Source organism: Pinus tabuliformis, chromosome 9 (genome assembly GCF_031772625.1).
Source record: "Pinus tabuliformis cultivar Carrire ecotype Pingquan chromosome 9, CPIR1, whole genome shotgun sequence".
Lineage (NCBI taxonomy): Eukaryota > Viridiplantae > Streptophyta > Pinopsida > Pinales > Pinaceae > Pinus > Pinus tabuliformis.
This window is the reverse complement of record NC_142307.1, coordinates 1,434,190,823-1,434,204,945: the sequence shown is the minus strand read 5'-3', so window position 1 is coordinate 1,434,204,945 and position 14,123 is coordinate 1,434,190,823. Positions and strand designations below refer to the sequence as shown.

General features: G+C 35.7%; 1 protein-coding gene across 1 annotated transcript; it reads left to right on the top strand.

Moving 5' to 3' along the window:
• Positions 1-12,246: 12,246 nt before the first annotated feature.
• Positions 12,247-13,557, top strand: LOC149153947 (putative purine permease 11). The gene is made up of 2 exons (XM_089442471.1): positions 12,247-12,660; positions 12,765-13,557. The coding sequence occupies exons 1-2, from the start codon at positions 12,275-12,277 to the stop codon at positions 13,009-13,011; spliced, it is 633 nt and encodes a 210-aa protein (XP_089298597.1). The 5' UTR covers positions 12,247-12,274; the 3' UTR covers positions 13,012-13,557.
• The last annotated feature ends 566 nt before the right edge of the window (positions 13,558-14,123 follow it).

The window sequence follows — 14,123 nt, the reverse complement described above, 5'->3', positions numbered from 1 at the left end:
TGTGCAAAGGCCATACGACCACAACAAAAGACTTGGTGGGAGGGCTAGGGCACTTGGCCCTAGCCCTAGGCCCATTGGAATATGATAATACCAACATCAAACAAGCGTGGGGGGCTCTGAAGATGGTGGTGGTAGTTAAGTCCTAGCCCCTAGTCACAACGTTTCCACATAACCGAAGGTGAGAAGGAAGGGAGCTCTGGTAGCGAGGGAGGGTAGTTAGCCTCGACCCTTAGACACATTGCTATATATGACCACGCACTGCCAGAAAGGAGCCAGTGCCGATGGGGGCAAATCATTGGCCCAAGCCCCCGACCTTATGCGCTCCATGTGGCCCTGTTTTTGTGCATAGGAATTATTGGGAAATTTAAGGAGGCAAACAATTACCCCTTATAAAGGGAAAATTTTCAGGTTTGGCCAAATTACACAACATACAGTAAACCTTGGCTTGGAGAAGCACAACTTGCTCAATTTTAAACCTTTTTGAGCTCAAGAAGAGCCTATATTGGGGTTTTTGAGTGTCCTAAACTCATTGGAAGCCTCATTTTTCTGATTTGGGGATGTTATGATGACATTTTTGTAGAATCAAGTCTTTTAGTGCTAGAGACAATCAACGTTTTGAAGCATTATGAAGGCATTTTGAGCATGGAGAAAGCCTAGTCAGAATTTTTCCAACCTTCTTATTTCATATGCAATAGTTGTTACTTCATTAGAGAATATCTTTTCAGTTTTTTCTCAATATGTGCTCATGAGAGAAGCTCTTTTCAGTACTTCAATGTGGAATTGTTGTATGTTTTTGTGCTTGGATTTCAAGTGGAGTTCAAGGACCTAATGTGTGAGTCCTTTTTATGTTGAAATTTTCATGACTTGTTGGAGGGAGTAATTTTTATGAGTGAGAATTATTTGTAGGAGAAACAAGCCACTCTACTATCAACAATTTTTATGTACTCATAAGCCACTGAAATCAATAGAGCGGTCTAGCTGTTGGAGCAGGCCCGGAGATGTAGCCCATGAGGGGTGAACTTCATCATCACATGTCGGTTTCATCTCTTCATGTTTTCCATTTTGAGTTGCATATGAATGTGTTCTTTTTCAAGTTCATGTGAAAACCAAACTCACTGTTTTGAATAGATTGTGAAACTTGTTTGTCTTTAAAGACCCATTTTGTTTACTTGCAAAGAATCAAAGGATGGTCAATTTTTGAGAGGAGAAGTTCTCCATTTTCATATCACCTACAAATATTATATTGGAGGGGATTATTATCTCTTGTAGGTTGGTTCTTACAAATCTTATGGCACAGGGGAGTGGCGTCTCCTATAGGTTGGTTCTTACAAATCCTATAGTAGGCGAAATCAATGTCTCCTACAAGTTGGTGGCTATAAACTTCGTAATATTAGGTTAGTTCCTACAATTTTTTTTCATAAACAAGGTTTCATTTATATCTAGTGTTCCTTATGTGATATTTTTTAGTTATGATATCTGGATGTTTAGATAAGTAAGAAATTGTCTTATATTGATTCCTCCCACACCCCCCCCCCCCAACTATAAGGGTGAATCAAATAAACTAAATACCGAAATATGGAAAACTCTCCTCTAGATCAATTTCTAGAGTATAGTGGCATCCTCTAAACTATTTCTTAAGATGGTATACTAGTTGAGGTGTCCATGACTGAGGATCTTATGGAATGAAAATGGGGTCATCATGAGTGCCACTAAGCCTTGAGACCCCTCCACTTCCTTTGCACAAAAATATTTCTCACTAAATTTCTTCACCAAAAGACCTATCAAGGCCCCCTTCATGAAAGCTTGAAACTTCCCTTTAGATATGCCTAGTTGATTCTTCAGGTCCTCAATTTCCTAATGTTTTGAGGAGATTACTTGGTTCACCAAGGCCTTCATTAGTAAATACATTTTTTTTAGCTAAAAAATCTTTGTCTTAAAAGTCCTTGAGTTACTTGGTTCCTTCTCTTGTCCCTACACCTAAGCTACTACATATTATATCATTATGTTCTCACTACTAATGTCCAAGTCATCGATAAATACCTTACTATCTGCTAGATAGCCATGGAGGAAATTTCTTTTGGCATGGAGCATATCATACTCAACTCTAGTTATTCTATATGATCCTAAATCATCCATTCTTAACAGTGTTATTAGTTGGCCATATTTCCTACTCTTCCCTCCTTTGTTCCATAGGGGTGGAGGTATTAGATTCCCAACACACAGTTTGGACCCCCCTCCCCACTTTCAAATATGGTAACATAGTAAGCACTAATGCATCCCCTATAATTTTATTCACCTCCTGGCCCTATAGAAATAACATTATTTATTGGAAAATATGGTAGCCATGGTCAGTATTTTCATTATGAAAAAATTTGAAATTTAATATATATTAATGCCTCCTTAAAGATGACAAGTCAGCTCCACTAGATGTTAGGTCCCTAAGAGGCACCCATTCAACCCCCACTTGAAGGATATATAAAGGATATCATTTCTCCTCAATTGGACACATCAATTTTGGTCTCATGCATCTCTGATCCAATGTTGAAATTACAGGAGGTATGAAATTTTAGGAGGATGAAATTCTATTTCAAAAAATTGGTTTTTGACATGGAACTTGATCATGATCTTGGTTACTAGTTTGGATATTATTCTGATATTGTTATTTTTATGTATTATTATGATATTGTTATTTTTTATGTATTGATGAATCTAGAAACTCTATCTTTATCATAAGGAAGGACTTTTTTCTAGGTTTTACCCTTGTGGGTTTTGCCTTGGTTGTGAACCTAATTTCTATGTCTTGTGTCTCATGGTTTCTTAATGTTTCTACTATGATTTTCTACTACTCTTTTATGCTTATGAATGATTTCTTATAACTTTTAAAAGAAGTAATTAGATAATTCTAATGATAATTTGATGTTGTGAATACAAGGAAATTGTTCTAAGCACTTCCCTAGTAAAAAATTCAACATGGTATTAGAGTTTGGGGGAGGTGAAGAGAAATTTGGAGGAAGAATCTTTTGAGACCTATGTGAAATCCTGATTTGTGGTTATGCAAAGTTTTGGTCTTATCTAAGTCTCTCATTCAAGAGAAATTTGTGCAGATATATGAATCTAAGGCCTTAGTGTGAGGAACACAAGTCTTCTTTCATGGGAATTTTGGAACATGCTCTCATCTCTGTGGATGAAGAACTTTATGATATATGCGAAGGTCTGAAGTTCTCCCTAGTGTCACACGAAGGTTGTTACTAGGAGTGTCTTTCTCGCAATACATGACATTGTGAATTATCTCCATGTGCATGACAAGGCTCTCTATTTGTGAACCTTGCGATTTCCATTAATTGAAACACAAACATCTCTTCCATGTTGTATTTCAAAATAAAATATCTATTATTTAATATCTTAATATTTAATTTAGTGCTCTATAAATTATTATGGATATTTCATTGGAATAGTTTGTCACAATATATATGGTCAAATAATTAAAATCTATACTATGAATGTTAATTTTCCTTTAGATCTAAAATTATTTAATCATTAATTTTACGCTTAAATGAATACAATAAATTAAATGTGAGAAATAGAAAAAATTAGCAAATACAAACATGCACCATCCACAATACTAGACATAAACTTTACACTAGGAAATCCTTTCAAGAAAAAACCTAGCTAGAAGGTGAGGTTGTTGTGCTCTCTTTTCTTTGGTATGGAAATAAGCAAGTAGAAAGGAAGAGGTACTCTATATGGGTTACCTAATGCTTGTGGCCTATAAGGATACTACAAAACCTTAACCCATTTTTTTCTCTCTAAATTCCCACTCCCATTTTCTTTACTCAACTATGGGATAACATATGTCAATATCATAGAATGAAACCCCTACTCCTCCTAGTGCCCCAATATTTAACATAGTTTGATAGCCAACTATGGGTAATGTTTGACTCCCTCAACCCTTAAATAACATTGTATTTTTAAAACTTATAGATTCTTTAATAAATTTCATACATTACTAGCCCCATTTGCATGTGTAATGGGGAATGACATGTTGTCCTCTCATACCATGGTGGTCAACATGGTAAGTCAACATGGGGGAAGCATAATTTTTTCTTATGAACTCCAGTTAACTTGATTCTTTCATAATTCCAAAGGTATCCAAATGTAGATCAATATCTCATAGTATTATGCTAAATTAGGAAATTGTTGACCCTAAAAATCATGTTTGATGACTCAAATTGAAACTGGAAGGTTTCATGCCTTAATTATCCAAATTGGGGCCTGCCACTAAAATGACCTTGAAATCTAGTTGCTCTAAGTTTTTCCACTTTGAGAGCATCAATATAGATGAAAAATAATATAGTAATCAAATCCAAATTATATATCTCCATGTATGGAAGTGTTTTTCCCCCAATTTTTTTATTGAATTTGGCGAGGAAATTCCTCTACCCCTGGGCCTAGAATACCACTTTACTTTGCCTAGAAATTGTTCTTTCAATCCAATCTTCCAAAGGTCATTCTACCTTTATCTTTTATTTCTATATCTTTTCTATAAAACTATGTTCATTACCAAATCTACCTGAACATTTTAGGTTTTAGACCTATATAATTAATCATTGCAAACAGAGTCTCAATTTAAATAAAAAATATACAATGACACAAAATAGACACAAAAATTGCCTAGTTTTTGTTTGTGGGGTTTTTCCATGCACCACATGTAGGGAGGATCCTACTACCATGGGGCCCCATTTGTTCGTGGTGCATATAGGTCATGCAAATAATATAACACATACCCAACAAGCATTTAATGCTAACTCCTCTATGGAAGGTCCTCTTCCTAATTCAATATGGAAGGCTCATGGTATTTGAGATTCACCACATTCACTAATAAGTAAATGTGCATGTATTGGGGTAGAATAAGTATGCTGGAAATATCCCCCACCTTTTCCAATATCACAAAAGGACCATATTGTAGAGACTTGATCTTCATACTAGCACCCTATAGTCTTTCCTTATTCAGTTTTAACCAAACTGTATCTCTCACTCTAAATGACTTCTCTTTTCTATGTTGATCATATTTGTTTTTTCCTATGATATTTTCAATGTCTCTTATACTTGCAAATGGAACTACCTAGTCTTCTCAACAAAATTTTCTAATTTTATTGCACTCCTTCACTTCTTCTTGTTATCAATATACAATATCCAGGGGTGAAACTAGAAAATATCCAAAGAAAGTTTCATAAGGTGACATACCAATATAAGTGTGGATTTTTTTGTTATAAGTGTTATACATAGATTAGATTTGCATCCCATTTCTCCAGATGATTTTGATTGTAACCCATCAAAAAACACTTTATGTTATTGTTGACTACTTCTATCTTCCCATTTATCTATGGATGGAATGTTATAGACCTCTTCAACTTCAAGTCCATCTTATCTCACAATATAGTCCAAAATCCACTAAGAAATCTAGTATGCCTATCTAAAATGTTGATCCTTGATATCCCAAAGTGAAACTATACTTGTTCAAATAAAAAAATGTTTCTACTTGTGATTTTTGGTATTTTTGTAAGGCATGAGAATGCACATATTGTTGAACATATCAACTACCACAAATAAGTAGTTATGTCCTTTCTTGGTGGTTGGTAAACCTCCCGCAAAATCCATGGAGATGCTTTCCTAAGGTCTAGTGGGTAATGGTAAGGATTTGTATAGACCTTGATTCTTGTTACTAGGCTTTCAAATACATCAAAGTATACATCCTATAATGTACTATGCTACATATTCTTGCATTTCATGATGATACATATGTCTTTGTAAGCTAGCAATTATCCTCCCAACATCAAAATGCATTGCAAACTAGGAGGTGTAAGCATCTTTGATAGCCTACAACCACTCACATATAGAACATGCAGCTTGTCCAACTTGTATAGTGACACATTGTGTAGATGATATCCATATTTGTTGTCACCATGTTCTACATAAAATTAGATTTGTAGTTGTTGATACACTTCATTGGAGTCCTCACGTTCTATATATGCCACTCTATATGCACCATGGGTGAACAGATCCATTTATATAAGAGTTTCCAAATTTGTAATTTTGGATGTCGGTGTCCTTGGAATCATGTTTGCCTTTCATGTACTTCATGAATAGATGAAAATGTTTTGAGATCCCCATGCAATTGTAATGTTTGGCCTGATGTAATCTTGGCTTGTGGGTGTTGTAGTAGCTAATGATATATGTGGATGATGGTATCCTTTCCCATTAGATAGTGTTTCCCCTATTTAATAACTTGTAATAAGACATACAACTAATTGTCATAGGTAGGGTAGTTGAGAACTACCCCATGAAATACTTTAGAATTACAGTCGATACATGCCTTCCTCCTTGACCAAGACTACTCCCACAGCTTACCCACTTAAATCTGTCTCCAATTTAAAGGGATTTTACATGTTTGGTAACATAGAAATGAGGCTTGACTAATTTTTCCTTTCAACTAATCAAAAATTTATGTTGATTTTTCACCCACTCAAAACTCTTACCACTCATTTTTATGGCATGGAGTGGTGTAGCTACTATTGAAAATGAAACTATGAACTTCCATAGGTATTGTGCTACCCCCAAAAAATTCCTAACATTAGAGACATTTATATGAATTAACCACTTCATGATGGCATCCATCATCATGGGATCCATCTCAAGGTACAATCTATCAATCGCATACCCCAAATATCCTAAAATAAGTTTCTTGAACGTCTCTAGAACCTACATAAGTTTTGACATATGTTCCTCCCAAGTAGCACTATAAACGAGTATATCATCCAAATAAACTATAACAAATGAATATCGATATGAGAATATTACATCAAGTACCAATGTCATAAACATAATTGGTGCATTGCATAAATAGAGTTACATGACTAATCGTTCATACAAATACTACTTGGCTTTGAAGGCAATCGTCCAAGTTTGTTTTTCCTTGACCAAAACCTGGTCTTATCCTAATTTTAGATCTGGCTTGGTAAAGTAATTTATGTGTTGCAAATGCTCTAATTGATCATTGATCCTAGGAAAAGGGTACCAATTCTTAAGTGTAATATTGTTTAATGCTCCATAATTGATGCACATTCTCCATGTCCCATCCTTCTTTGGTATAATTATGATGGGTGACCCATAATGTGAGGTGCTTGGTCGACTCACACCTTGTTCTAGTAGCTTTGGTAACTACTTTCTCACTTCATTTGCTTCTAGAAAATTGTCTATACAAGATAATGTTTGGCAATGGAGATTCTAGCAATAATTGTATTTTTTCTTGAATTACTTCTTGGGTGGTATCTCTTTAGGATCTTGGAACACTCCTTTGCGTGATTATAAAAAATTCTCCAATTAATGATTTTTCTCTTGAATACACCCCTATATGGATGTGTTTTATCTTATTGACTCATTCTCACATTTATTTTCTCATAATAAAAGTAAAACATATTTCTTACTAATACTAATTAGCGTATCGGTTTGGTTGGCACTTGCTAGTGAGATATAGGAATTTGATTTATTTGCATTTTTGATGAAGGACTTCCCATCCTTAATGGGACAATACTAGTTGGTTGTCCACATTAAGATTGCATCCTTCATATACATGTAGGTATTTGCAAATACTAATCCACATATGTTAAGTGGTACTACATCCAATTCCACTTTATCAATAAAATCAACACTTACAACATATTTAGTCTTACACTATTTTGTTAACTTGACCTTTGCATCCTTGTTTACCCATTTTAATTTATATGGGCTAGGACTATTGTGAACTTCCAAACCAAGTTTGTTGACCAAATCCATTGCTATGACATTAGCCTATGAACTAGAGTTGAATAGAGCATCTATCTTGGTCCTTTTTATCTAGATCTTGATGTGAAAGAGTATAGTGATATCCTCCTCTTCCAAGTGATGAAGGCTACTCAAGTTTGTTGAATTTCCACGACCTTGGGTCTAGGTTAGAGTCTTAAAATCACTGATGCTACCAAACCAATAATCTCAACCATAAACTGCATTGCACAATGGAAATATAAAGCAGTAAATCATATATGCACAATATACACAGTTTTAACAAAATTGTACAATATGTACAATCCCAATATTTGTTATATTAAACAAACTGAGTAATACAATAGTCTATGATTTACAAGATACAATGAAAATCTTCGTTGGACAACTTCTATGTCATATCTTACCATGTCGGTCCTTTGCTTCCGTACTGCTCACTAGTAGTGCCTTAGTCCATCAAGGCATCTACACATCGAGACTCCAAGAGGGATGCCTCCTATCACTACTGCAAGTCACGTTTTCTACAATGAACACTGGCTCATCAACTTCTCTCTGGGTAGGCATAATTCCCGAGCTCCAATCTACCATGCTAGCAACAACTTTAGTCCATCAAAGTGTTGAACTTTAGCACCATCCTTCACCCAACCTTCAACTTCTCTTCATCCTTCAAGATAGCTTATCTAGGGCTACTTTGGGTAGCCAACACTCTTCCCTCCAACCAGCTCTTTGAGACCCAATCTTGTCACTATTGGATCTGCACCTAGGAAGATATTACACCACCTCAGAATGTCCTCCAATTGGCTCCAACATTCTACATTATTATCTAATTGAAATTGGTCACTTCTTGACGAAATATACCTCCAAACGTTGCTCCAAGTCTGCTTGCATACTGTTGTTCTGTTGGCTCTGGTTAGGGCAAGTGCATTCTGCAATAACCCTTCAAAATTCACCCTAACAAGCTCCTTTTTTCTACGACCTATGCAAGGTGAGATAGCCTCCTTGTGGGTTGTTTTTTTGGGCAAATGGTAGCCCTTAACACCTTAATGTTGGCTTGTTTTGGAGAGGCTAGGATTGCGACCTACCTAAATTTTTGTGACACCATAAAAGCCCTCCAAAACAGTCACTTCTCACTTCTTTTCTGCCCCCAAACAGATCTGCAAACACCCCCAGCAATCTCGACCTTTCTTCCCTGCAAGAACACCCAAGAATAACACCAAAATTCACACCCAAGCAGCCCTAAAACTTCCATGTTGTACCTATAGCCACCTGAAATCTTCCACATTGCTCCTAGGGCATCTCCATGCTGTCTTTTTCTTCTCTTGCTTCACCGAAAATTTCAGAGGGTACTTAGAGATGTATTGCACACACATGGATGCTCTAAATGACCTCAATATGCCTTGTATCTATACACATACAATGGCTCAGCGTCTCACTTGAAGTGACACTTATCAAGTCAGCCTACTTGACAACTAAATTAATTATGTCAACTTGAAAAATTCATATCTCTTTAGCAACAACGCAGATTCAGATGATTTTCGATGCATTGGAATCGTCTTTCCGAGCACTATCATCCTCATCCATCATATGTCATGAATCCATCATGGTTTTTCCCCAAAAACATGATATGTGCCAAACCCCACACTTGGGTTCCAAGCCCACAAGCTACCCTTGTGGCGGTTTGTCCTCCAAACCCTGAACCCTAGGGCTTAGAGTACCTCCCAAGCTACACAAATCAACAAAGTTCACCTCCTTCTTTAGTGATGTGAAAACAATATTCTCATCGACGTCGATTCTAAATTTCACCTAATTTCTCAAATAAGTGGATAAAATATTATGTTTTCTTTGCCTCCTTTTTTTGGTTCTTTAAATGTCTCTGGATGTAGATTCCAACACTTTTTCTCACTATGACCATTAATGATGCCATGGTTACAATGTTTTTCTAGATTCTTGTATTGATATGCAGTGGCTACCATATTCTTATCCCTTCCTCATTTCCACTTATCCTTCCCCTCCTTGGAAGCTTCCTAATGCTCCTTTTTCTTGGAACTACTCAAATTCCCTTTCTTTTGGCCTATCCCTTCTAGAGTCTATGCCTATACATATTCCTTGTCCATTGTCCTTGGAATGAATAACATAACTTGTTTTCATAGATAACTATATAGATCTTCCAAAAACTTGAATAGTACATTTGGCTTCTTGGTAAAAATACCCAACATGATGCCCATCTTTCTGAAATTAGTAGAATACTCCTATACACATTGCCCTTGTCTCTGTTTGAAGTAGTGCCAATGGATTCATTGTTCCTCTACATAGACAATAAAGTAAAATTAAGACTTAATGATGGTTTTGAAATCCTCCCACCTAGTTACTAGTGGATCAACCTCAAGCCTAAGTATTTTCATATGGAATTCCTACCTAGTTAAAGAATGACACTCTAACTTTAGTGTGAAAAATGATATCTTTTATTCCACATCCATATGGTGAATGTCAAAATAAACTTTTGGTTGTTGCATCTAATGATTCGAATTTAATGTGTTGATCTCACCTTGGTATGGCTTTATCCACTTTCACTTCCCTCTTGAATAGGGACTAGGGAGGGTTAATGGCACTTGAACTTAGCTATTCCTTCTTGGGTTCTTTCCTCAACTCCTTTTCAAGATCTTTATTATCTCCTAATTTCCCCTTTGATTTGATATTTGAGTTAGAACCTCTAGCCTCCCCGAATGGTCCATGCATTCTTGTTAGAGCCACCAAGAGGAGGTTCACATTGTGATTGATGTTGGGAACTTGTGCTTTCAACCTCACAAATCTCTATTTTTCCAAAGCTTGAGGATTGTTGTGAAAAAATTGTTTGCCATGCCTAGGGTTTTGCAACTTTCTTCTTAAGTCAATTCTTGCATCCCTACAACACCAATATCCTCTATAAACTACCATGGATATTCAACCGAAACAATTTGTCACAATCGATCTAATAAAATAACACAAATATATAATATGAAGTTTAATCTTCCATTAAAACTCAAATTCTTTATTAGTTGATTTTCTGCTTAAATGAATATAAAATAGTTGAAATGTGAGAAATAGAGAATAGAAATAAATATGCATGCACACCATCTACAATAGGTAGAAGTTTTACCTTGGGAAACCCTTATAGGAGAGAAATGAGCTAAAAGGTGGGGGCTACTTTGCTCTCTTTTCTCTGGGAGAGAAATATACAAATAAAAAAGAAGAGATTCTCTCCATGGAGTTATGTGATGTGGCTTATAAGGTTGCCACAAAATATTAACCCATTCTTTTTTTATTTCTAACTTCCCACTCCTAATTTCTCTTCACAACTATGGAACATAATACAATAGCATATAATGGAATCCTTTCTCTTCCCAGTGGCCTGATATTTCACATAGCTCGACAGCCAAGCAAATGTATGATTTAACTCTCTCAACCCTCAACAAGAGTTATGGTTTAGGACTTTCTATAGTGTTTTTTAAAGTACACACATGGCTAGCCCCATTTGCATGAACAATAGGGATTGATGTGGTATCCTCTCATACCATGGTCATGAATATGGTAGGTCAACTTGCCGGAGGCATAACTTTTGCATATGAACTCCTATGATGTTATTCTTGCACTTTGGGAAAGATCTCACAGTGTAGGTTTTGATCTCACAAAATGTGGATGCCTCAAAATGGTTCCGAAATATTTTATAGTCCCCCCAATTATTTAAATTGAAACCTGCCATTAAAATGGTAAGCAAGATTCCTCCAATTTTTATCATTTTAAAAATATCAAGACAAATCATAAATAATATAACAATCCAATCCAAATTATTTAATTATAAAAAAATATAAAATTCACAAAAATATCTTGAAATACCTCTCTCCAGTGTTATTCTAACTTTAAAACCGTCATCAATAATTTGAAGAAAGGTTTTAGAACACGCTTGACTTTGAAGAACTTTGATCAAAGTGACGGTAAGCACCCATAAATTCTCAAACTTTCTTCTTTTGGAACTCACTGGATATTAACGAATGAAATTCAAAGTGATGGTAAGAGCACATAAAAATTCTGGATATCGATGAATGAAGACCATAATGACGTAAGCACATAAAAATTCTCAAACTTTCTTTGTTATTGGAGAATAAAGCGGCACTGAACTGTCCGTAACATAATCTCTGAGGTTGTTTGAAGGGTCAATTAGCACAGAACTGCCACCATTATCAGAACTGTTCTCCTCCCAGGGGTCAATATCTGAGGTCCTTCGAAAGGTCAATTAGCACAGAACTGTCCACCATATAATGTCTGTTCTCCTTCCAGGAGTCAATTATTGCAGAGAATCAGAATCCGGGGCAGATAAGATTTTTTACTCGTAGAAATTATTTCAAAAACATTATAAGATAGATTGATCCCAAAGTTCATTGGCGGATTGGGTCGATCTCGTTTTTGTTTTTATGTGAAAATGGAGTCCTCTGCAAAAGAAAGAGCAGAGCCCACTGAAAACTGTACTGGCTTTAAAAAGAGAAGGCACTGGTTGCTCGTTAGCCTGAGCGTTATTGCTCTTGTGGTGGGACAATCTGGCGGGGTGCTTTTGAGTCGCTTTTATTTCGAGCAGGGGGGACAGAGCCGATGGCTCAGATCGCTGTTGCTCTGTGTAGGATCGCCATTGCTTCTGTTCCCACCATTGCTGAACCCACAAAGAAAATCACCCATGCTTGCATTTGTTACCACTAGATATCTTCTTGCCTGTGGAGTTTTGGGTGTAATGGCAGCTGGAAATTCTCTGCTTTACTCCTTTGGGATTTCATATCTGCCAGTATCAACGTACTCCATTCTCTGCGCCACACAGTTAGCTTTCAATGCCCTGTTCTCTTTCATTGTGGTTAAGCAGAAGATAACTCCATATATTCTGAATTCAATCGTGCTTCTTACCTTTAGTGCTATTCTGCTAGGTATCCAGTCAGGCAGCGAGAGACCGGGGGGAGTAAAGAGAAGTCACTTCATTCTGGGCCTTGTTTGCACCATTTTGGCCTGCGCGATCTATGGACTCCTCCTCACATTGACCCAACTTGTATTCCAGAAGGTTGCACAAAATTTCACTGTAGTTATGATCTCGCAGGCACTGGTTTACATGGTTGGAGCCTTGATTTGTGGATTGGGACTGTTAGCCAGTGCAGAATTCCGGTACCTGGGATCTGAGTCTCAGAATTTCAAGTCAGGGAAAGTGGCATACTTCATGACTCTTGTGTGGTGTGCAGTAGCTTGGCAACTCTATTCCCTGGGGACATTTGGATTGATTTTCTTGATTTCTTCATTGTTTTCTAATGTCATGAGCGCTTTGACTCTGCCTGTTGTTCCCATCTTGGCTGTCTTTTTCTTCCATGAGAAGCTGGATGGGATAAAGGTATTGGCCATGCTCTTAGGGATCTGGGGTTTTGTTTCATATGTTTTTGGTGGATACAAAGACTCCAAGGTGACTGCAGATGCCGGTGGTGATAGCATGATCCATGAGACTTGCTAGTTAGCCAGTCTCCTGTTTAATTTAAAATGGAGTGCATCTTTTGATATGTGACTGGACTAAAATGGATTGCACATTTTCATATATAACTGTACTATTACTTTGTTGAAGCCGGTGGTGATAGCATGATCCATGAGACTTGCTAGTTAGCCAGTCTCCTGTTTAATTTAAAATGGAGTGCACATTTTGATATGTGACTGGACTAAAATGGATTGCACATTTTCATATGTAACTGTACTATTACTTTGTTGAATAAAATATTTCATCAAATAAAGAATTTGTTGTATTTTTTTATTTTTTATTTTTATCTCTAAAGGAATGGGCAATTGCGTGGGTTCATACTTATGTTATTATTATTATAATTTTTATATGAATTTATATATGATTTTATTTACTATTGAAATTATAGAAGTCCATATATTTTACTAATTTATATTTGTTTTAATTGTAAGAGAAATGTTTTTTTTAATGTTTGTATATTAAGAAATTTTATCTCTTTTCGCTAGATTCGAAATTAAAATAAATCTAAATCTATGAAATAAAATTACTTATAATTATGATCATATTTATATATAACTATTATTTTTTTATGTTATTTTCTTTTTATATAATTTTATTCCATCAAAATATTTTATTAATAATTATAATTTTTAATTATTTTATCTTATTTTATTTATATTATTTTGATCTAATAAAAATTTTAATTAAAACATTACATTACAACATTTTTACTTGATTAAATTAGATAACACCTCTCAATATAATCACTTTTAATTTATTTATATTCTATTTT